Raw genomic sequence first — 24188 nt, 5'->3', positions numbered from 1 at the left:
CATACTGCTGCATTGTTCTAGGACCAATCAGACTGCTGCATTCTGAATCCTATTGTTCTAGGACCAATCAGACTGCTGCCTTTTGGATCCTATTGTTCTAGGACCAATCAGACTGCTGCAGTTTGGATCCTATTCAACTCAGTACATAACACTACCAATTAAACTCTGTAAATATGGCTGGATTCCCGGACTCTTATCTCAGCTAGCATTCACAGCTCATACCTGACACATACCAAGAATGACTCTGTGCTTTCCCGCCTTTGTTACTACAACTTGGTTAAGGCCAGCGTGCATTCACTTTCCTGTCTTCAGCAGATTTAAAAGCCAGGTGGATTTTGTTCTTTTGATTGCAGAAAATCTCTCATATATATATATGAGAGATATGTTGACGACACCTTTGTAATTTGGCCACACGGGAAGGAAAAACTGGATAGCTTCCTCACACATCTCAACAGCCTACACCCCAAAATACAATTCACTATGGAAATAGAAGCCAACAACCAACTTCCCTTCCTTGACGTCCTAATCTACAAAAAACCTGATGGCTCCCTAGGACACACTATCTACCGGAAAAAAACACACACCAACCGCTACTTACATGCACAATCACACCACCACCCTGCACAAATAAACTCCGTAGCCAAGACTCTCATCTCCAGAACCAAACGCCTGGCTGACAAAGACCACTTGACAACTGAGTTACAGAATCTCTCAAATGTGTTAATTGCCAATGGATACCAGCAAAACAGGGTTACGAAGCTAATCCAAAAAGAAACACCCCCCAAAAACCAAGACACAGAAGAAAACAATGGCATGGCCCTCCTTCCTTATATCAAGGGCACTACAGATAAAATTAGCAAAATCCTCCATAAACACAATATCAAAACAGCCTTTTGCACCAACCAAAAAATAGCCAATATCCTCAGAAACCCCAAGGATAAAATCCAGTTGGAAAACCAAGGGGTCTATGAAATACCCTGCAAAGTCTGCCCAGCCACGTACATTGGACAAACAAACAGACGAATAAATGCACGTATCGCAGAACACAAGAATGCCGTCAAAAAAGAAGAAAAAACTTCCTCTCTTTTTCAACACATGAAAGAAACAGGACACGAAATTAATTTTGCAGATTCCAAATTGCTCTTTAACATGGAACATCACCACAAGAGAATAATCATGGAAGCCATCGAGATAGAGAAACACCCTCACAACATGAACAAGCGTGACGACACATCCCGCTTGCCAGACATCTGGAAATTAGCCCTCCCCACAAAAACTGACACCAGATCCAGAGGCACACAGAACGCTATCACCAATCAACCACACCAGACCCAAACCCAGACCCTCTCCACAGATAAATTACAGACACCATCCAGTAGCCAAACCATGGTGGCACCTCCGGATGCTGCACCCCCCTGCAATCCCTACACAGATCTGGCTGACACAGGCCACAAAACCACAGCTCGCCCCTATACACGAAGCCAAGCCAGAGCACAACTAAGTGCAGTACAGCCATCTTCTCAGAAAAACTCTTCACAAAGTTCAAGAGGTCAAGACACAAAGACTTTAGCAACTAATCCACACCTAATGACCCACCTAAGTGGTACTCAGGATATCACTCAAGAAATCACTCAAGATATCCCTCAAGTAATTAAGGAACAAAAGAAGAAAAGGCACACTAGCCTGGGAACTTCCTCTCTGCCCAGAACATTGGAGGCTATACACCACACCCCCTCAACAGTATTTATAGGAACTCAAACACTGAGATCCTGCTCTGTTCCAGTAACAAGAAGCCGAAAGCACCAGCCTGAAGATGACGAGTGAGACCTCGTCGAAACGTCGCCTAGACACCCCAACTTTTACACGGGAAGACACCCGAGGACACCAAAACCTGCATATATATATATATATATAGAGAGAGAGAGAGAGAGAGAGAGAGAGAGAGAGAGATTTATTGATTCCAAAAGAAAACAATCAGTCAACAAAAACACTTTAACACATTACAGAAAGATACAATAGTTTCATAATACATATCTTCGATGGTGACTTCCCATCACCCCATCATGGTTCCTTAGTACTTTTTGGTTTGTCGCACTTATCTTTATCAGTAATAATACATCTTATTTCTCTTAATTTTCTACTTTCCTACAGAAGTCACTCCAGGCCTGCCAACGAGTTCAGATTTTTGCAGTGCTCTCTGAGATACTTTGTATACATGTCCCGTTCCCTCATAAATGTTTGTTCAGTCCAGTCTCTTAATTTTCCATCATTTTTGCGAATTCTGCAAACTCCAGTTTAGTCAGTGTTACATCTCCTTTCCAGTTTCTAGGTATTAGAATTTTTGCTGCCCCAGTGGCATAGAGAAATCACTTCCTCGCCTTTTTCGGCATATCCATGTCTGTTATGCCTAAAAGGAAGGCTTCAGGTTTGTTTGCTTTTGCAAAGGTAATCTTGAATATCTTTTTGAGTTCGTTGTAAACTGCTTCCCAAAATTCCTTTACTTTTCTACAGTTCCACCACATATGTAGCATCGTGCCTTCTGCCTCTCCACATCTCCAACAACATTTTGAGGTATTCCTATACATTTTTGCTAGTTTTGATGGTGTTAAATACCACCTATATAGCATCTTCATAAAATTCTCTCTCAGCGTGTAGCACGCAGTAAACCTCAATCTTGTCTCAATTAGAACAGTGTTCCGTCCTGAGACTTTTCTCTCAATCTGGATAGTATTCAACAAAACTCTACAAGCACTCATACATCAATTTATTGAAGATCACAAGGCACATGTAGAAATATTTACTCATATTCCAATAGGCTGTTCTTTGGCTCTGAATGATAGCATACCACATAAATAAACAGATAAAATCCAGCGCATCCATCTTTGGATGGAAACCCTATTACAGTGGTACCTCGGGTTACATACGCTCCAGGTTACATACACTTCAGGTTACAGACTCCGCTAACCCAGAAATAGTACCTCGGGTTAAGAACTTTGCTTCAGGATGAGAACAGAAATCTTGCTCCGGCAGCGCAGCAGCAGCAGGAGGCCCCATTAGCTAAAGTGGTGCTTCAGGTTAAGAACAGTTTCAGGTTAAGAACAGACCTCCGGAACGAATTAAGTACAGTGGTACCTCGGGTTAAGTATGTAACCTGAAGCGTATGTAACCTGTGGTACCACTGTATTATCCTGAAAGGGAGCAGTGTTACACTATAGCAGAAAACAACCAGAGTCCCATGACACATTAACACGAGACTTAACACATTTATTATAGATACTGTAATACTTATTGATAAAATTTCTAGTCATTAAAGGACGGCAATCAGATTATTTATTTAAGGGTGCAATTCTATGCTCATTCAGGAGCAATCTCCACTGAACATTGAACTGAGCGATTTACTTCAGGGCAAGAGCTGTTTCCTCTATGGCCACGGAACCCGTAAATTGCTGGGAATAAATCCCATTGAACTCAGTTGATTTACTTCAGAGGAGGCACAGTTAGATTAGCACTGTAAGCAATGTAAGCACTGCTATACACAATCCCTGCCCCCGCCCCCACTCCCACTTCAGCTGCTCTGTCATTTCTTTAATGTGGCAATTCCGTGGGATTAGCTTCTGAGCAGACATATCTTCTAATTCCCAAACTCTGCTTCCAACTCCACACCCAGCTTTCTCTCCTCCTCCAGGCTTCCCAAGCCAGCAAAAAAGCTTTTCTGCACTGCAAGGGCATTTCCCCATTCCCTCACTTTGCCTTCAAAGCAAGGAGAAAACACACAAATTCAAAAGTAGGTCTCTAATTTTTGTTGTCTTGCTGGCTAATTCTAAGTACTCTGTCAATTTTGGGATTGTTTGTTCTTTCCTCTTTTGTGCATATAGTATCCTTGCAGGTGTAGTGGCATAAAGGAAGAGATTGAGTACCTACTTAGGAATATCAACATTTGTTATTCCTAGTAAGAAGGCTTCTGGTCTTTTGGGGAAAGTTATTTTGAGCATTGGGGACGCAGGTGGCGCTGTGGGTTAAAGCCTCAGCACCTAGGACTTGCCGATCGAAAGGTCGCGGTTCGAATCCCTCCGGCGGGGTGCGCTCCCGCTGCTCGGTCCCAGCGCCTGCCAACCTAGCAGTTCGAAAGCACCTCCGGGTGCAAGTAGATAAATAGGGACCGCTTACCAGCGGGAAGGTAAACGGCGTTTCCGTGTGCGGCTCTGGCTCGCCAGAGCAGCGATGTCACGCTGGCCACGTGACCCGGAAGTGTCTCCGGACAGCGCTGGCCCCTGGCCTCTTAAGTGAGATGGGCGCACAACCCCAGAGTCTGTCAAGACTGGCCCATACGGGCAGGGGTACCTTTACCTTTACTTATTTTGAGCATCTTTTTTTAGTTCTTCATAAACCGTTTCCCAGTAGGGTGTGTTTTTGTTGTTGTTGTTGTTGTTGTTTTGCCAACTTACACTTCCACCACATAGGTGGCATTGTAGTCTAAACCACTGAGCCTCTTGGGCTTGCCGATCAGAAGGTCGGCAGTTCGAATCCGCTTGACAGTGGTGAGCTCCTGTTGCTCCATCCCAGTTTCTACCAAAGTAGCAGTTCAAAAGCACACCAGTGCAAGTAGATTAATAGGTACCACTGCGACGGGAAGGCAAATGGCATTTCCGTGCGCTCTGGTTTCCATCACAGTGTTCTGTTGTGCCAGAAAGCTGTCTGTGAACAAATGCTGGCTCCTTCAGCCTGAAAGCGAAATGAGCACCGCACCCCATATTCACCTTTGACTGGACTTAACTGTCCAGGGGTCCTTTACCTTTACCGTTACCTTTTACCACCACAAATGAGAAAAGGTGTTTTCTATCTCTTGGCACTTCCAGCAAAGATTTGATCCTTTTTTGTACAGAATTTGCTGAGAGTTAGATACCATCTATACAGCATCCTAAATAAATAATGTTTCCTAAATAAATAAATTTTCCTTTAGGGTATAACACACCAATAAGTTCATTGTTGTTTTCCTTTCCCACAGGGTTATCTCAATATTATAACCTATGTTGATTGCCCAGTGTGTCATTGCTTTCATCAATTCATCCTTTGTTTCCCACTCAAGGATAATTTTATATATTTTGATATTAGTTTCTCTTTGCTTCCCAGTAGGGCTTTTTCGAATTCCGACCTTTCTTCTAAAAATCCTTTCAGTTTATCTTCTTTGAACCTCTTGTGAAGCTAATGGCGTTGAAACCAGCCTACAATCCATTCCTGCAGATCTTCTCTTTTCCTGAGTACCAGTTTTCCTTCGTCAATTTCTATAAGCTCTTTATATATACTCCAATTATTCCTCGTATTTATTTTCTTTATAGCGATTGCTTCAATGAGGGATTTTCCTTTCAAGAAGATCCTTCCACGAACTCTATGAGTTTGAGTAGCCGCTGTTCTTTTGTTGGCATGCTTTCCTTCTTCCAAGTCCTTGCATATACAATTCTTGTGGCTGCTGTTGCATATAAAACAGATTCTGAGCCTTCTTAGGTATTTCCTCTCCTACTATGGTCAGTAGAAAGGCTTTGGGTTTCTTAGAGAATGTAAATTTGAACATTTTTTTTATTTTTATTTTTTACATTTCCTGTCCTTTTTTTTTTATATAAATATTTATTAAGGTTTTTTTTAAAAAAGAATACAATAATAATAAACATTATTGCTTTGTTTTAACAAAGTTTCATAATATTCTTGAGCTTCCTCACGTCTCCCGCTCCCATTTACATCTTTAATAATTTTTGTCAAGCAAATTATCATCTTGTTTCCAAATCTATAACCACATGCTTAAATATCAATTCTTAATCTATTTTAATGATGGCCAATTATTTATAACCAAGCATCTTTCTTAGCATTCCACTAAATCGCAATATTTCTGCAGGTAGGTCTTGAATTTCTTCCAATCTTCTTCAATCCTTTCTTCTCCCAGGTCTCGGATTCTGCCGGTCATCTCCGCTAGTTGCATATAGTCCATCAGTTGCATCTGCCATTCTTCCAGTGTGGGTAGATCTTGAGTTTTCCAGTTCTTAGCAAGTAGTATCCTTGCTGCTGTTGTTGCGTACATGAAAAATGTTCTATCTTTCTTTAACACCTTCTGGTTTTTTAATTCTTCATATACCGTGTCCCAATGCTTTTTGGAGGGAGTGTTTACATTGCCACCCCATGTGGATCAGAGAGTCTTCTGCCTCAAAACACTTCCAACAAAGATTGGCAAGTTTAGATGGTGTAAGATACCATCTTTTTTATTGTTGTTGTTGTTCAGTTGTTTAGTCATGTCCGACTCTTCGTGACCCCATGGACCAGAGCACGCCAGGCACTCCTGTCTTCCACTGCCTCCCGCAGTTTGGTCAAACTCATGTTTGTAGCTTCGAGAACACTGTCCAACATCTCGTCCTCTGTCATCTCCTTCTCCTACAGTTATTCGAAGCAGAGAATAAAAGAGAACTTACCTAAATTCAACTTCCTATCAGGTGAAGACCTTCCTTATCTGACCTACAAAGGTTCAATTTCATTAGCTGAACTTTTCACTTGTACACTGGACTTTCAGTCCTTGTGCAGTTGCTCATTTATAGTTTTAAAGCCCTTGCATACCTTTTAAGATAACTCTATTAACAGTGGCACATCATGTTCCTACAGTGATTCAAAGCAGAGAATAAATAAAAAAGAACAAAGGTGAAATAGAGAAACCAGCAGAGGCAAGAACACCGCCAGTCTGCAGAGCAAGAGTTGGGGAGAGACACAAAGCGGAGGGAAGGGGAAGCTTCCAATGGCTGGGATCGCGGCTTCTATCTCTTGGCTGGGGAGCCAACTCTCCTGCTGCCACAACAACCTCCCAGCTCTGGCCTTGTCTCTCCTACTACTTGCTCTGCTGCTTGATTATGTCAAGCGGAGGAAGAGAAGCAGCCGCTGGCCACCAGGACCCACCCCTCTGCCTTTCATTGGGAACTTGCTACTGCTAGATGTAAATAACCCACATAAATCTGTTCAAGATGTAAGTACTGGCTGCACCATCTCTGAGGACACTGCATGCTACTGAATGATTGCATTAGCCAAGCTCTTGGTATTATTTAATTAGTTAGCCAGCTAGTTATTACCTGTTCTTCAGCCTAAGGCTACAGGGCAGGTAGTGGCTGTACTAGAATCCCGACCCCCTCCATAATATTGCACAATATTCCGCTACAGCTTTTGTTCTCATTAAATTGATGCAGATTGGTGAACCAACGACCCCCTGGTGGGCAGCTCCACTTGAAATGATTTCAATAAAAAAGAGAAATATGGAAAAACTAGGGGTAACATACAAACAGCATTTCATGGGAAGAGCAAGGCCAATTACAATTGAAACCATATGAAGAACTTAAACAGTTTTGTACCACCTGGCTACAATATCATCAATTATATGACAAATTTAACTCTGACAATAAAATAGGTTTCCAAAAAGAAGAATCCTGATTCCAGACAGAACTTTTGAACAATCCCAAAAAATATCTATCAAAAATGTATAATTTATTACTTGAATGGGAACTCAAAAATGAACAAATTAAAGAAGTAATGATCAAGTGGGACAAGATTTTAGATACGCGATTTCATTAGATCATTGGGAAAAACTTTGGAAATCAGATATTAATTTCACCGTATGCTTTACTATCAAAGAAAATATTATGAAGATGTTTTACAGGTGGTACTTAATCCCTGTAAAACTGGCTAAAATTTATAAACTAACATCGAATCTGTGTTGGAGATGTAAGGTATCAGAGAGATCCTTATATCATGTATGGTGGGGATGTGATAAAATTTTTAAAAATTGGGGAAATATACATGAGGAACTGAAAAAAAAATGTTTAAAACAACAATTGGTAAGAAGACAGAAACATTCCTTTTAGGAATTATAACAAATGACATCCCAAACGACAGGAAGAGAATCTTTTTATATGCAAAAGCTGTCGCAAGGTTATTGATTGCAAAAAATTGGAAATCAGTAGAAGTACCAACATTGAAAGATTGGCAATATAAATTTTTTGAAATGATTGAATTAGCAAAAATGATGGCAACAATTAGAATGCAATCTAATCAAAATCTCAAACAGGAATGGAAATGTGTAGAAGAATACATGACCAAAAGATGCTTCAACAAGCATTAACTGATACGTATAGACTGATTTCACAAAGTTAAGCTAAGCAGATATATAAGATTGAATGTTTAATTATTAAGATAGAAAATTACAATCTCAATAATAATAATAACAAGGAAGTCACGCCCGGGTGGAGGGAAGACACAGGGCAAGAAATAAGAAATGGATAAATGTTGGTACATAATGAAATGTGAAAATGTGAATTTACAAATATAATGTATACGTATCAATATGTAAAGATTGCATATATGTATTGCCACATTAAAATAAATAAATCAAGTGCAAATATTTTTTTGATGCAGATTGGCAAACACACACACACACACACACACACAGAGAGAGAGAGAGAGAGAGAGAGAGAGAGAGAGAATTTATTTTTGATACAGCCCTGCTACCAATGTTCAATGCCCTGCCCAGGACACTAATACCATACAGTGGTGGCTTTAGTCTGAGAGAATTAGGATTACGGTAATAAGGAGAGTTTTCATTTAAATTTGGCTTTGCGTTGTTATATTGGTCTTTTTATGAACCATTTTAAAAAGTCCCCAATGGTTTCTTTGTTTACACAGTGCATTTTCACTCCTCCTCAGCCAAAAGGAAGGAGTCTGTAGCGTGCACAACAGCAACCCCAGTGTCTGACCACTCCTGCCGCCTCCAAGCCACCAAGTGAGGCTCTCCACCTCCTCCCTGCCCAGAGCAATGCAAAGAGGGCAGAGGTGGAAGCGAAGGGCTTTGCTAGCACTGCTGTTGCTGCTGCCACAGGAAAATTAGTACAGTATAACCTGTATTTTAGGACTGCATTGATATCTTCCCTTAATACTGAAAATAATTGGCTAAATTGTAACATTTACTACATTAAAGAATTTAGGGGGATCTGGTCACCCCTAACAAACTCACAACAACATATTCTGGGGAAATGAATATTTTTCTGAAACATTTCAAGCTTGCAATTAGTTTGTGCCTTTTGGATTTTCCCATGGGGAATCTTTTTGTATCTGCCTTCCAATAGTGCGGATGGCAATACATTGAATTTGGCTTGCGTAAATGCCTTTCTAAATTTGGGGGTGACCAAGTTTGACAAATAATTGGGAAGTGCTGGGGCCATTTTGTTTGTCCAAAGTGTGGTATATACCTTAGCTTGCACTAAATGGTTTTGTAGTTTGGTATCTCTAATTCTCATTGAAATGTTCATTTTTGCTTGGGTGCTCCTCTCTCCCTCTCTCTCTCTCTACCCTGAGAAAACTAGTCTTTCTGTATATATATTCTGGCGAAATGATTAAACATTTTTGATTAAACACCTCAAGCCTGAAATATGTCTGTGCTTTCTGGAATTTCCCATGTATATTGTACTGCAACATTATACCTTCCCTACTTTTATTGTCCTTTCCCCCTGGATAATTTTCTCCCTTTCCTTCCTATTGATCAAAGCTGGAAAAAAAGTTTGGACCAGTCATCTCTCTGCAGTTTGGATGGCGCGATATGGTCATCCTGAGTGGGTTCAAGACGATAAAGGAGGCCCTGGGACAAAACCCTGAGAACTTTGTTGACCGACCAGAAGTTCCACTGTTCAGTCTACTAAACCGTGGAAAGAATTGTGGAGGTGAGTATAGCTGATACCCTGATGGACTGGATAAGAAGCAGTAGAGTTGGAGAAACAGGCAGGAAGTGACCAGGCATGCAAGTGGGCCAGGATGCCACCTCAGGTGGTAAGTGAAAGACTCTGTTGCCTGGGAGAAGATGCATATTCATGTGACATGGCAGGAGGTTTTTGAGAAACTTCTTCTTCTTAAACTTGCCTGTAAACAACTAAGTAGGGACAGGAAGGTAGACTAGAAGTGTTTGTGGGTTTATTTGCAAAGTCAACCATACTGTTCCACAGGACAGCTATCATCTGCTGGTTGTGTGTCAGCATAAGATGGAAGGCAGCCCAGTGGAAAGTTAACAGACATTGTTTAGTCTCTGCTGTTGTCAATCGAGTCCGAAGGCCAGAAAAATGGGCCAGCAGTTTAATGGGGACTCTACCATTCTTCACTTGTAAAAACAACAACAAATTAAGCAAAGCAAAGAATTAACTTTGGAATGTTTCTTTGGACAACTTGTCATGTTATTATATTTTATATTATTTTATATTTTATATTTTATTATATTTTACATCCTCCAGGAATAGGATTTGCAACATGCGACAATGGCTGGAGGGATCAGAGGCGATTCATTGTCTCCACCCTCAAGAATTTTGGGATGGGGAAGAAAACGCTTGAAAAAAGAGTATCTGAAGAAGCTGGATATTTGTGTTCTGAGTTCAAATCCAAAGAAGGTACATCTCATTCCTGAGGACTTTTTCCCTGCTATGGGATCTCACTTGATGCAAAGCATGAGGAGCACTCTATACTTTATACAGAAACTAACTCCCATCTCCAAAGCTTCTCATACAGTGGTACCTCCGTTTACGAACTTAATTTGTTCCGGAGGTCCATTCTTAACCCGAAACTGTTCTTAACCTGAGGCGCACTTTTGCTAATGGGGCCTCCTGCTGCCGCAGCACTGCCAGCATGCAACTTCCGCTCGCATTCCGGGGCAAAGTTCACTACCCAGAACACCTACTTCTGGATTAGCAGCGCTCATTACCCAAAGTGTTTGTAAGGAGGATGGTACATAACCCGAGGTTCCACTGTATTTAATTTTTGAAGCATGTGAAATGATTACTAATAATCTTGTGGCACTATAAAGAATGCAAAAATTATTATGGCATAAGCTTTCATGGACTAGAATTCTCTTTATGAGATGTACTGAGTGAAAACCTAAATTACTTGTGTGGTAGCAAAGGAATTGGTGCTCCGAGCATGAAGTGTGGACATTTCAGGACATCTCTGCAACCCTTTAGCTCATCCAGTATGCAAAATAATGTAAGCACTATAACCAGGTGTCCTGGAGTCCAGAATCTGAGGGACCTCAAATTATTTTCCATGTAGCAGTACTGGCATCAGCGCAGCTGATTCCCTTTCAGGTCCTCTTCAGAGCTTGCTGTCATGAGAAAGGACTGGAAGAAAGTGGGAGAGGTTGGTGGTTGAGAGATATGAAGTTGCTCATTTTAGCCAGTCAGCCCCTCTGTCCCAGTCCCCCCGCAATGTCCTACTTCTATTATTCAACTTTAAGAGGAGTAGTGCCTCTGCTGGGGAAAACTCAGCTGCCGTGTGTGGCTCCTAGAAGCTGTCAGCATGCGATAGCGGCCGCAGCCCAGGAATGGCTTCAAATGGGTGGCTAAGCAAGGTGAGGGTAGCCAATGGGTCTTTCACTCTTGGTGAGTTAGGGGCTTTCATTGCATGCAAAGACAGGCTCTGGCAGACTGAATGGATGAGACCAATAGTGGGTCCAACAGTCAAGAAGGGGTGTGTGTGTGTGTGTGTGTGTGTGTGTGTGTGTGTCTGATGTCCAGTAGCACCTTAGAGACCAACTAAATTGTTCTTGGTATAAGCTTTCATGTGCATGCACACTTCTTCTGATACACTGAAGCAGAAGTCACCAGACCCTTATATATAGTGGGAGGGTGGGGTGGGGTTTTTCTCAGGAGGGTAGTAGGAGATGGATGATTGACTCAATGGGTATGGTACACCTTTGGACGACTGTTAACGACTGCAATTAGTCCTACAGGAAAAAGCAAGGGATAGTATGCAGATGATTAGCATATGTAATGAGACAGGAATCCAATATCTCTATTAAGACCAGGCCTCGCCATAGTTTTCAGTTTAATGATAGGTTGTAATTCAGCAACTTCTCTTTCAAGTCTTTTTCTTTATAGAGATATTGGATTCCTGTCTCATTCCCTTGCTTTTTCCTGTGGAGCCGCTAAGATGGCTGGATGGTGCTTTGTACACCCCCTTCTGGCAACTACTGCAGGCCGGCTGGTGCCAAATGTATTGCTCTGCTTTCCTTCACATCAGTGACACCAAGAGGCAAGTTTTGTCGTCTGGGCAACCCAGGATCTCCATGCAAACTGCTCAGGATTCTGCTCCAGGGAACACAGTGGTTTGACTTCACCCCTGGAGGCACACTCCATTCTCTCTCGAGACAGACAATTCCAACAACAACATCCATGTTATGTAGCAAAGGATCTCAGGAATTCACAGTCCCATTTATAGAAAGGGTAAATAGTTTATAGGTGGTGGAGTACAGCTTCCAACATTCACATATCCTGGCTATGGCTAATGGGAATTGAAGCCAAAAATACCTGGAGGATAGCAAGTTATGGAAGGCCAACCTCAACAATGGCTGTTTAATGAAGATTGGGCAATATATGACAACATACTTCTGATCTTCTCCTTGTTCTTACATCTCATCCAGGTTCTCCTTTTGACCCACAAATCCTCATCTACAGGGCTGTTAGTAATATCTTCTGCACTCTAGCATTTGGTGACCGCTTTGAATACAGTGACAATACATTCCTGAAGCTAATGCATGTGACTGAGGAATTCATGAAGGAAGATATCAGAAATTTGCCCCAGGTACCTTCATGAGTTTGTCTGGGCATTAAAAGGAAACAGCCATTTGAAGTGTATGTTTTGTGTGACTACCACATCCGAGTTATGGAGCATCCCCACTAAGGTGCTTATCTGAATCAATCACTTCAGCATATCTTTAAAACCTGGTATTCTTAAAGAAAAAAGAAGAGGAACACAAGCTAAAAACCAAGACAGCAAGATTAAAACACGAACATAGGCAATCAAAAGTTAAAAGTGATTTATGAAAAATTATTAGAGGCAGAAAAACCTATTACAAATAACTTCAGAAAGAAAATTAGAAGGACAATTCCATTCATTAAAAAAGATAATTGTCAATATGCTACTAACAAGCATTAATTAAAGCAGGGGTGCAAAATGATAATGAACAATATAATAAAGGTATCAGATTACAGTAAATGGTAGGAATTAGCATCCACTAGTATTTGGACAGATGTTAGAAAAGCTTTTGATAGGATGAAGTGCATTACCATTTTCGTGTGAAGAAGAAATATGGGTTTGGTGCAAAATTCAGCTATGTTTTACTCAGAATTGACTCACTTAAAGAACATGAGTAAAACTGGTCTATTGAACTCAGTAGGTTTACTCTGAGTAAACCTTAACAGAAGGCCACCCTTTATTTTATTTCATAAAACCTCTAAGTGGTATTAAAAAGATATATAATATACGCTTTAAAAGTTGGCGGATAACTGGTAATGACATTGAAAGCTCTTTATGTTTTAGGACTAGGATATCTGAAGGAGCTGGCTTCTCCCACTAAATGTGAGCCTACCAGCCTATTCAGAGACCCTTGTATCTCCTAACATCCCCACAGATTATGGCTAAGAAAAGTTAATTATCAATGGATATGCTCAGTCTCTGGAACTCTGTACCACAGGGTGGATGTGAGGGAGGGAATGGGAGTGAAGCTGGCAAGGAATAATCTCCCCATCAGTATGAAGAACTGACTGGTTAGGAACTACCTATCAGAATGCACTTTCACTTCTAGTGAAATATTTATTAAATGTCTTTTGTATCTGAAAAGGTTGTGATATCTCTTCTTTCTCTGATTTCTGCCCTGCCAGCTTATTGCTGCAGGATCCTGGTTGTCCTATTTTCCTGGACCTCATCGTAAACTGCAGAAACGCTATGGAGATATTAGTATAATTCTAAAAGAGATTGTGAGTGAACATAAGAAAACCAGAGATCCTACCTTCCCAAGAGATTTGATTGATGCATTTCTGGAGGAGATAGATAAGGTAGGAAGACATTTATAGACACAGAACCACTGGGACTTCTTCATTAGGATTGATTTATTTAGAATTTCTGCCATCTAAACCATGCCAGTAAAATTACAAGATCTGGTGGGTAAACACCTCTAACTCTTTACCCTGACATCAGCTTGTGTATTTGTGTTCACCTCCTGAAGTACCTTGGAGAAAAAGATGGGAGACAAATTAAACAAACAAACAAACAGTCATTAAGCAGTTGTTTCATATGCCCAGACAATGACAACCTATGCTCTGAAACTGGTGAGTTTATTGCTCAGTGCAATTATGCCAAAGAAAGAGCTAGGCTGTATTAGATGTTACTGTGGGATGAGGCTGCCATGTTTTTCAACAGCCATGTGCTTTATGAAATGCAGTATTTCTCAAGAAACTGAGCAGTTTTTCCTTTATTATTCACTTTGCTTTGGTCAGATATATACTATTGATAGCAAGGGGAAAGATAATTAGTACACACTATTCTCTAACAAATATGACATGATATTGTGCTATTTCCATGTGAGTTACTAACTTGTTCCATTTCCTTCAGGCTAAAGGGAAACCAGATAGCAGTTTTAATGAGCAAAACCTTCTTAATATCCTTGTTGACCTGTTTATGGCTGGCAGTGAAACAAGTTCTTCCACCGTACTCTGGGGACTGTTGAACATGGTCAATCATCCTGAGGTTCAGAGTAAGTGATCAGTATTGGGGAAGATAGACTGATCCCTCATGGGGTTTTCCAATTGAAAGGCTTACTCATGGGCAAGTTAGCTGTGCAATTGCTTTAGATCTGATTTGGATTCAAAACTTCCACATCAGGAGGAAGGCCAGGATAACAATACAATAAATAAATTACAATTATGAAATGGCTCAAAATAGAAACAAGGCAGTTGGAACCAAGCACTTGGAAAACAAAGCTGCTTTGCCTAATAAAACTTTAGTTGTATTTTGGAAGCTGTTTCTTTGTCCTAACTATGTATCACTTTGTAACAACTCTGCATTAACTCTGGATAATTTTTTTAATCTGTGTCCTTAAATGTTGATGCTCATAGGCTCTCATCTGGGTATTTTTCAAAAAGGTGGTTTTTTATTTATTCACAAATATATCCACTTCTGAATAGCTGAGTGCCCCTTAAGTATGTATGCCTTCAAACGAATAGGCATTTGAACACCTAAATCTGATGTTACTTCATAGAATTGTCGAGATGGAAGGTACTCTGAGGGTCATCTAATTCAACCCCCTATAATGCAGGAATCATTTGCCCAATGTGGGGCTCAAATCTATGCTCTATCAACTGAGCTATTAGTTACACTGCAGATTAATGAAGATAAAAGAATTTGAAACAGCTGAGACGATGTGGGAAATGTACATGTCTACAATGGAGAAGAACTGCATAGATTATATAAACAAATGATAAACTAAACCACCTCCCACCAAAGATTGAATCAATATTTGGGTTATGTGGAGGATATTCAGCAGACCCCTACTTGGAGCCCCAGATTCAAATCTGTGCTCAGCCTTAAAGCTCGCAGAGTGTCCAGGGCTGCTAAAATTTTCTATGCAAACAACAACAACATGCTACCATAACATGCTTGAAGAATTGGAAGGATTAAGACACATATGCAATGCAATAATATTTCTAAATGAATATTTCCAGAAAGGGTCCAAGAAGAAATTGATGAAGAGATTGGCAGGGTACGATCACCTGTGATGGAAGACCAGTTGAAGCTGCCTTATACTTGCGCTGTGATACATGAAATTCAACGATGTGCTGATGTTTTACCTTTTGCAATGCCATATATGGTCCACAGAGATACTGAGGTTGGCAAGTTTGTCATTCCTAAGGTAAATCAGAAACAGGGTGGTCACACGTGAGAGATCTTTATGCTAACAGTAGCAAAAGTCGATTGAACTGGAACTCATGGCTGCAAAGTAAAAAAAGTTGCAGGAATTCATACTAACTACTTACACATCAATTGAACAAGAGACAGACTAACTCAAAGCTGGCTAGTGCATGCTTTAAATAGGGAGCAATTATGACCGCACAGCAGGCACAATGTGTTGCCTCTTCTGTTACCGTAAACCAGCATTGCAAACCAACCCCAAATGTTATGCCGGAGAAACAGCTTGTGTTAAATTTCTATGCTGCCAGCAGCCATTAGTGTAAAATGCAACCTAGAAGGATCACACAACACGGTCACATAGTCAAGAATTGCAAGGAGAGAGAACTTGGTAGGCCTAAATGTCTAGTATAAAACCCTTTTAAGAGTAGTACTGGAAATACCAGGAACTGTAGCAAAAGGAACTTTCTGTTTTTTCACAGATGAGTAGGGAATCCAGCACCCTACTCAGGCCCATGAAGGCCACTGGGTGATGCTGAGCCAATCACCTTTTCTCAGCCTAACATACTGAGGCATCTGATCAAGGCCTGTATTTTAAAAATAAGCTTAAAAGATGTTTTTATGCCAGGCAGAAGACCAGCTGGGTTGGCATATGTTTATCTTCCTGGACAAGGGCCCCCTTGATTTATAGCAGGAGCCAAAATTCTCAAAGTTGTAAAAAGGGAATTACAGGCTGAGAGCAAAGGTTACTAGGTTACTGACTCTACAGAATACAATCAAGCTGCAAAAGCACTCATTGTTTAACAAAATATAATACCATGTGTCTTCCATTAGAGACTTGAGCCACAGGTTAAACGGAGAGCTAATGGAACAAGCAGTTGGCCAGTAAAAGGGGGTTTGCTTTTGGAAAATGTTTTTACTAAGTTCCCTTTTACTTAGAAAAGGCCTTTGCTTCTAAAATCTATATATGTTATGTATGAAATATATTGGCTTAAATGTAATTATGCAAAGGATTTAGAAAGTAAGAAATGTTAGATTCTTATGTTAGATTCTTATTTCATAGAATCATAGAATCATATAGTTGGAAGAGACCACAAGGGCCATTGAGTCCAACCCCCTGCCAAGCAGGAAACACCATCAGAGCACTCCTGACATATGGTTGTCAGGCCTCTGCTTAAAGACCTCCAAAGAAGGAGATCTTTCATTGATGATGTGTGAGAATGTAAACCCAAGATCTCTGACATCTGTTTAAAATAAAATTTAAAACCATTAACCATCTGTTTTGGAGGGCAAGGAGGGCAAGAGGTGAGCTGGTAATTAAGGTGCCTTGTTGAGGCAAATGTAAGATATATGACTACTTGTTTGCCATTTATAGATAGAAGGAAATATAGCTCTTTGTCTCCCATAAAAGGCACTAGGAAATGGTGTATCTTTTATGATTGGTTCTAGCAAACAGCCAATAGGAATTTCAACCAGGCTGATTGGACAGAGGCAGCCAAAGGAGGAGCAAGGGGGCTGAGCTGAGGAAATATAAGTGCTGACCATCAGGGCTGGAGTGGGCAGAGCTTTGGTAATCATATACCACTGTGTCTCTCATTTATTTGTCTGACAAATAAATTATTATTTTAATTTCTCTATTGCTGCATTGAATATTTCATTCCAGCTAAGCGTTAACCACAAGCAGGGTGCTACAATACCTCAGTAGCCCTGTTATGAGGATATGGAGGAAGAACTACCGGTATGCATGCTGCCATGATGATGGGATGTAGAGGCAATAAGTAAATAAATGTAAATAAGTACATTTCAGACAGGTACTTCATAAGACACATTACTTGCAGATTTAAATGACATACCTTCTTCTACAATTGCCTTGAATCAGAGGGGTGACTTGGTAATGGGAATGGAAGAATTTCTCAATCTGTCTTTTTTTTCAAATCTTACATTAAATTCTCCACATTTCTGCAAATTGTCTTTAAGAACTTCCTGAAAATTTACCAAATGTGTTAACACACATTTGTCCTGATAAGCTCTTTCCTCCTCTCTCTCTCCTCCATGCAGGCCTGGACTCAGCACTGGGTATCCTTGGACTTGGCCCCCTGCTGCTGATGTGTGCTCCAGCCACCCACAAGCTTGCCTTACCAGCAGTGGATTCTAATCTCTTGGTTTTTCTTGCCATTTTAGGAGACTGTCGTCTTTAATCATCTTTCCTCTGTGCTAAAGGATGAGACAATGTGGGAGAAGCCACATGAATTCTACCCAGAACACTTCCTGGATGCAAATGGGCAGTTTGTCAAGCGAGAGGCCTTCCTACCTTTCTCTCTAGGTAAATCCAAGAGAGGAATGGCTAAGGTATAAGGGGAAAGATTATAAGCTGTCCTGTTATCTTCCTTTCTCTTTCCCGCCTGATGGGAAAGCAAGAGTAACAGGTTTCCATAGTCAGCTCCTTGAGAAGAGAGAGTATGTACTTTTGACTCAAACTTGTTTTTTTTTAATAAAAAAACAACCTTCAGGATCATACTTTACAACCAACTTCCCCTATTTCCTGGCTACCTTCCAAGGAGAAAATATTGAGAAGACATAGACATTTCAGATTGTACTTCACAAGTGGTTTATATTTGTGTGTGGTTATTTGAAATATATAAGCCAATTTTCAGAACCACTGCAGTCTGTGACTGTGTTGAATTCAGCTTTGGGCACCTTTTAAGTGTGTTTTACAGTGACAAGCAGTTCTGTGGCTGCAGGGAATATAGGCCGTAGTGGCATTCCAACTCATGTTAAGAAAATAGTGGTCATGCTTTAAGATCACACCTCTACCTGTGTAACCAGCAGGGTAGCACAGCAGAGCTTCAGGATCTTTGTCCTTTACCGTTGTCAGCCATTTCAGAGTTGATGGTGAAGAAAATTCTTTGGCCACACCGTTAGAAATAAAGTGCTTTATAGCCATAAGACCATTATTATTCACACTATATACATGAAGTTAGGAGATGCTAGTGCACCATATACTATACCCTACTAAGTATAGTAACCTTGTCTTAGGAGGCTGTAGTCAAAATAGTAAAAGAGACTTAAACCAGAGAAAGGCTCACACATGGCTGCTGGATGCAGCTGGCTGTATATCAGTCAACACACACAGACACCCCTCTTTCAGGTGAGAAAGGGGGGTATGGAGTCATGCCAGAAACTTGTAGTCTTGAGCTGTATTTAGGTGGACCGCCACAGCTGGCAATCCAACTCGAAACAGAAAGCAGTTGAGGACAACTCAAGAGGCAGACCCAAGCACGATCAATGCAATTAACAGCAATATTTAATTTACACTAACACCCCTTCTAACTGGGCAGGTTTAGATCCATTTCAATCTGGATTCGAGCATGGCCATGGGGCGGAGTCGCCCTGATAGATAAGCTTTTCAGGGAGTGGGACAGGCAGAATGCAACTTTGCTTTTGCTTCTTGTTATCTCTTCTTCTTTTGATATTTAATATCTCTAGTGCCATTAAGATTGAATTACTGCAATGGACTCTGTATGGGGCTTCCTTTGCGCTTGATTCATAAGCAAAATGTTGTGGCATGAATCCTGATGGGAGAGAGACCCTAACAGCGCATAACCCCTCTGTCCAGAGACCTGCACTGGTTGCTCATTTGCTACTGATCCAAATTCAAGGGGTTAATATTAGTATATAAATCTTTTGGCCACTTGGGACTAATAATTAAATCCAGAGACTCCAAGATAATAATAGCTAGGTAGGCTCAGCTCACTCTATAAATTTTAAAAGAATTGCGAGGACCAGTGTGCGTAGGAAGCTAAATTTTGTGCCTCCCTGTAGCCTGGACTGCAAGAGCAAAGGGCGGCGAGTGAACCAGCCCCTCCCCACTGCTGCCTCCCACAGTTTGGTTCTCTCTGTTGACACCAGATGGAGATCTTTGGTCTCCGGCTCCCTACTGATGAACAGCCCTTTAACCTCTGGAACCTATTTATTGATCCAGCCAACTGTCTGGAGTGGGTAGTGTGATAAGGCAGTTTTGTGTGGGGTAAATAACAAGACCTTTGACAAAGTTACAGTAAAACAAAGCTAGACTAGAGGCAGCAATTTCATCAGTTATTGTTACAGTGTAAAGGGAGGAGGGAAGAGGTATTGCGATGAGGTTAGTCTGATGGACACATTCCTGCCCGGCTCTGAATATGGCGACCAGCAAGGTCAAGCATAGCCAAAAAGCCTAGAAAAGAGGGAGGGAGAGAGAGGGGGACGGAGATCCGACGAGGGACCAGGTGGGGAGGTGGATACTGACCAGGTTTTAAATACATGAGATGCAGGCCAGAGTGGAGCCTATAGGTGCAGTCCGATCCACTCCTTCCTCCTGATCTCATGCACAAAATACTATGTCTTCTTTTCCTACAGGTCGCCATGCATGCCCTGGAGAACCCCTGTCCAAAATGGAGCTCTTCCTCTTCTTCACCAGCCTTCTGCAGCATTTCACCTTTTGCTTTCCAAGAAACTGTCCCAGGCCCAAGATAGAAAGAGTATTTATCTTAATCGCTAATCCATCCCCTTTCCAGATTTGTGCCATTCCTAGATAATATTTCTAAGCTTAGTGTATCTTACAGTTTAACCATTAACCTCAAAAGCAACTACAGAAGCCAGGAACATGAAGCATTTATTCATTTTATGTATTAATAAACATACCAATAAGTAATATCAGCACAGTTTACAACCATAACACCATACAATAAAACCATATAAAAATTAAAATTGAAGATCAACCAACTGTTAAAGTTATAGAGTCAGGGCAAAAAACAGACAAACCCAGCCATGGAAAATGCAAGCATGCGTTACAAGATATTTGGCTTGCACTCCCAGAGTATATCACCTCAAGCTTTTTAATTTCTACAGTGAGATTTTAACCTCTTGTTCATACATTCTCTTCCTTCTGATCACCTCACATATGCAGTTAACCCTTTGAACAGCCTTAATTGCATTCCACAATACTGGGGCGCCTATGTCTGGCAAGTCATTTTCTTTTTTTAAAAAAAATATTATTAGTCTTTCCATGTAAACATCCTCTAACAATATTTCTCTAACAATTTTCCATATCCCCCCCCCCCTCCGCTGGACTTCCCTCATATTCTCATTTTGTTTTTTTCCATATGCAAGTCATTCTCTTTAAAGTAAAGGTCCAAAGGTTTAGCTAAACATTCTTTGGACGCTACACAAGTGAGAAGACCAAGGTCAAAGTACCAGTTTTGGTTCCTGGGGGGAAGTGCACCAAAGTTTAAGTTAATGGAGACTGGTGCATGATCAGAGACTGTTATAGACCCAGTTTCTGCACTCACCACCTGATGAAGATCACCTTTTGGTATTAATATTAGGTCTGTGTGTGACATTGATTTATGAGGATTCCCTGCCTTCTGGATGCAGTGCCTGCCAAGTGTCCACCAGGCCCCATTCAGTTAATATTTCTTCCAGGCAGAGGTTGTAGAAATTGTTTATATATTGATACTTACTTCAGTCCTTCGAGTCACGACTGCAGCAATTTAAGTCTCCTAATATAATCTGTCGTCTTAAAATGGTCGAATTCTGTTAATGTTTCCCAAATAAAGTCTTGTTGTGATGAGTTGGGTTCCTATAAACCAGTGGTGGTGATTGGATGACTGTCTACGACACCATGAACCAAGAGGTATCTGCCTACTGAGTCTGCCAAACTTTCCTCAACACTCAGACGGCAAAGTTTGCTTATCAGGACAGCCACACCTCTGGCTTTTCCTAAGCCAGGGGCTTGTAGTTATGTCTCCTACAGGAGAACAATCTGGATGAGTGCCTGGTCTTTAGCTCCTGAACAGCAGGAAACCTGCCTAAGTTGATTTGCAAAGTTTTTCCTTTCTGTATTTCCCACAGCAGGGGGTGAGAGGATTATTTAACATCTATTTGCACTTAATGTGTTTTGGGAAAATCATGTCAGAAGACAGCTGCTCTTTTGGACTTAAGGGATTCCAGTATCCTGGTGTCCAAACAACTCATTCATCAATCACAGTTCCAACTTCACTCATTAGCTAAAAACACTGAAAATCAGGAGCAGCCAGACTGGCTTTTCTCAGAGATATTGCTTAGAAGTGTGCCTGCACATTTTGTTTCATAACTTTCTTTCCAGAAGGCCTAGAGACTTACTTTAAAAAAAATGGAAATGAAAACTTGCAGTCTGGGCCCCTTCTCTGAGAGGGATGGCAAATTTGCCTCTGGGTGACACACACACCCTTTCCTGCTTCCTGCTCACTTGCTCATGGCAGCAAAGCCACTACCGGCATGCCCAGGAGATGGGGTTGCGGGCTTCACGCCCACCCCCACGTGAGCGGGGGCTGGTTTCAGCCCCCGCGAGAACAGGGGAATCCCAGCCGCGTCTGCCCCCCCAACCAGCCAATTGGCTGGCTGGGGGGGCGTGGCCTGCCCTATTTAGGGCCGGCGCAGAGGGGGCTCACCTCTTTTCGCCGGCTAGTCCCCACGTTTTCCGACCCTCCCTCCCTTTAGGTAGGCTTTAGGTAGGTCTCTGACTTTGCTATGGACTTCGGTCTGTCGCCGCAAGGGGCATGGTAGGAATTTTTCCCAATTGGCAATTTACAGCCTTTTGGTTTTTCGCCTACCTCGTAGCAACTCGTCACAACTCTTCGGCATTGGCAGTAGGGATTGGTAAGAAGGGGTTAAGAGGATGTGGGGGAGGGAGGAACGCCATCACCTCCCCCCAGTGAGTGAAGGGTGGTCCGTTAAAGGACTCCGGGGTGTGTGGCCCTGTCCGAAGCCTATGGAGGTGTGGGCCAAAGGCACGCCCCCGAGCGGTGACCCGGGGGAGCTCCTAGTCCACATGCCTCGGCAGGAAACTCCCCCAATATAGTGTTAACCCTTCCCCGTATCTCCAGCAAATGGGCTGGAGCCGGATAGTTGATAGGACCAATGCCTAAGCCAATGCCTCTCATTCATGAATTCAATAAAGTTGTGGCCTAATTCGCCCATTTAACCTTAAATTATGGTGTCTTGTGTCTTTATTTATCCTGGTGGGGGGTGGGAACTCACCATGCAATGCCTTCTCCTCCCTGGGGCAATATATTCAGGAAAGCCTTCCCTCTCCCACCCTCACTCCCATTTTCTTTCTCTGGTACATTCTCCTTGCTTTCTTCTCACCCCCTCCTGTCTTAAAAAAGACACACATCAACTGGATAAACATGTTTTTCCCCAGCTAATATTAGATGATTGTTGTAAATTGAAGCAGGTATAGAAATTGTAGGTGGGGTGGCAGACGTAAGAGGAGGAACGTACCCAATATTTCTATATTTTACATATTGTGACTTTGATTGATTATAAACAATAATGGCAGCAATCAATCAATTAATTAATTGTTGCAATTGTTGGGAGTGATTTGGCATTTCTTTGCTGGTATTCTGAAGGCTGATTTTACCATGAAATATTATAATTGACTTGTCATTTATTTTTACAATTATATACAGTATATAGTTTTCATTATAACATATTTGCATTGCATTGACTTAGTCTAGGGTGGGAACTTAGTTGTAGCTTTTGCCATTTCTTTGGCTTGTAGAACTGACCTGTGCATAGCAGTGTAGACAGGCAGTATACAAATGGAACAGAAATGAATTTTTTAAAAAACAAGTTTAGTTTTAATAAAATTATGAATCTGCACCTGACTGTTACTCAGAGTATACCTATTGAAATTATTGGCCCTAACATAGCTGAGGTGTGCCTATGTTGCAGCAAGAACCGTTTTTGAAGATGCCTTCCATCCTGTGTGACGGCCAGGCTGTGGCTCAGCAATAGAGCTCCTGCCTTACATGCGAAATCTCCCAGGTTCAGTCTCCAATGGCATCCCAAAGGAGGCAGGGTTATACAAAGTAAGAGGCCTCCCCTTTCCCAGGAGAGAATGCTTCTTCTAATTAGAGGCATCCTGTTATCTCTTGTGGCCCTCCAGACATTGTTGCAATCTGTGCTATTTTTCTAGAAAAAGAGGTACAGAACTCACCATGAACACCTCCCTTGTTCTCTTAGAATGGCACCTACCTGAGAGGTGTCGGAATTGAGTTCCAGTGAGTTCCAGCTGAAGAAAAAGCTCTGGTTGCAATACTACAGTTCTCATCACCACTGACCATGCTGGCTGGGGAAGGTGGAAGTTCACAGGTTCCCCATCCTCGATAACCAAAGAACAGAATGCATCCCAATGTCCCAGAAGTCTATGATTTTGAAATGAATTTTTACAGATTTGAACAACTCCCTCCCTCCCTTTGAAGTGGCAGGGGAAGACAGCAAATTCATCACCATGGAGATGTCTGAAGGGAGTCTTCAAAGTCATTGTGATTTACTAATTGTATTTATTTATTTTTAAATATAATTATTGCTTTGTGTCATTTTGTCTTGAGTGATGTTTTTCCCCTCCCATAGAAGGCAGCTTCCATACTTGG

At 41.4% G+C, this 24188-nt stretch overlaps 1 protein-coding gene across 6 annotated transcripts; it reads left to right on the top strand.

Annotated features, from left to right (window-relative positions):
• Positions 1-3574: 3574 nt before the first annotated feature.
• On the top strand, positions 3575-24134 carry LOC309379471 (cytochrome P450 2D14-like). 6 transcript variants are annotated; one of them, XR_014172509.1, is made up of 12 exons: positions 3576-3784; positions 6643-6997; positions 9563-9734; positions 10296-10448; positions 12473-12633; positions 13713-13886; positions 14443-14584; positions 15552-15739; positions 17917-18058; positions 20131-20252; positions 23488-23624; positions 23732-24134. XR_014172509.1 is itself a non-coding variant. In XM_081928684.1 (11 exons), exons 2-11 carry the CDS (start codon positions 6773-6775, stop codon positions 23548-23550), a joined length of 1518 nt encoding a protein of 505 aa, XP_081784810.1. In that variant the 5' UTR covers positions 3575-3784; positions 6643-6772; the 3' UTR covers positions 23551-23624. The 6 variants fall into 6 exon arrangements, 5 of the variants coding, with proteins under 5 accessions (XP_081784810.1, XP_081784806.1, XP_081784809.1 ...); XM_081928684.1 differs by lacking the exon at positions 23732-24134 and having other exon boundaries at positions 3575-3784; positions 15552-15715; XM_081928680.1 differs by lacking the exon at positions 23488-23624.
• The last annotated feature ends 54 nt before the right edge of the window (positions 24135-24188 follow it).

This window comes from Podarcis melisellensis (assembly GCF_964234715.1).
Source record: "Podarcis melisellensis genome assembly, chromosome: 10".
Taxonomy (NCBI): domain Eukaryota; kingdom Metazoa; phylum Chordata; class Lepidosauria; order Squamata; family Lacertidae; genus Podarcis; species Podarcis melisellensis.
This window is presented reverse-complemented; position numbering and strand designations above follow the sequence as displayed.

Bases quoted from the DNA above. Each gene is read 5' to 3' on its own strand.
- LOC309379471 (XM_081928680.1), top strand. From the start codon at position 6,773: ATGGCTGGGATCGCGGCTTCTATCTCTTGGCTGGGGAGCCAACTCTCC. The intron at 18,059-20,130 runs GTAAATCCAAGA...CTTTTCCTACAG, and splicing joins CTTCCTACCTTTCTCTCTAG to GTCGCCATGCATGCCCTGGA. The intron at 20,253-23,731 runs GTATTTATCTTA...CTATTTTTCTAG, and splicing joins CCAGGCCCAAGATAGAAAGA to AAAAAGAGGTACAGAACTCA.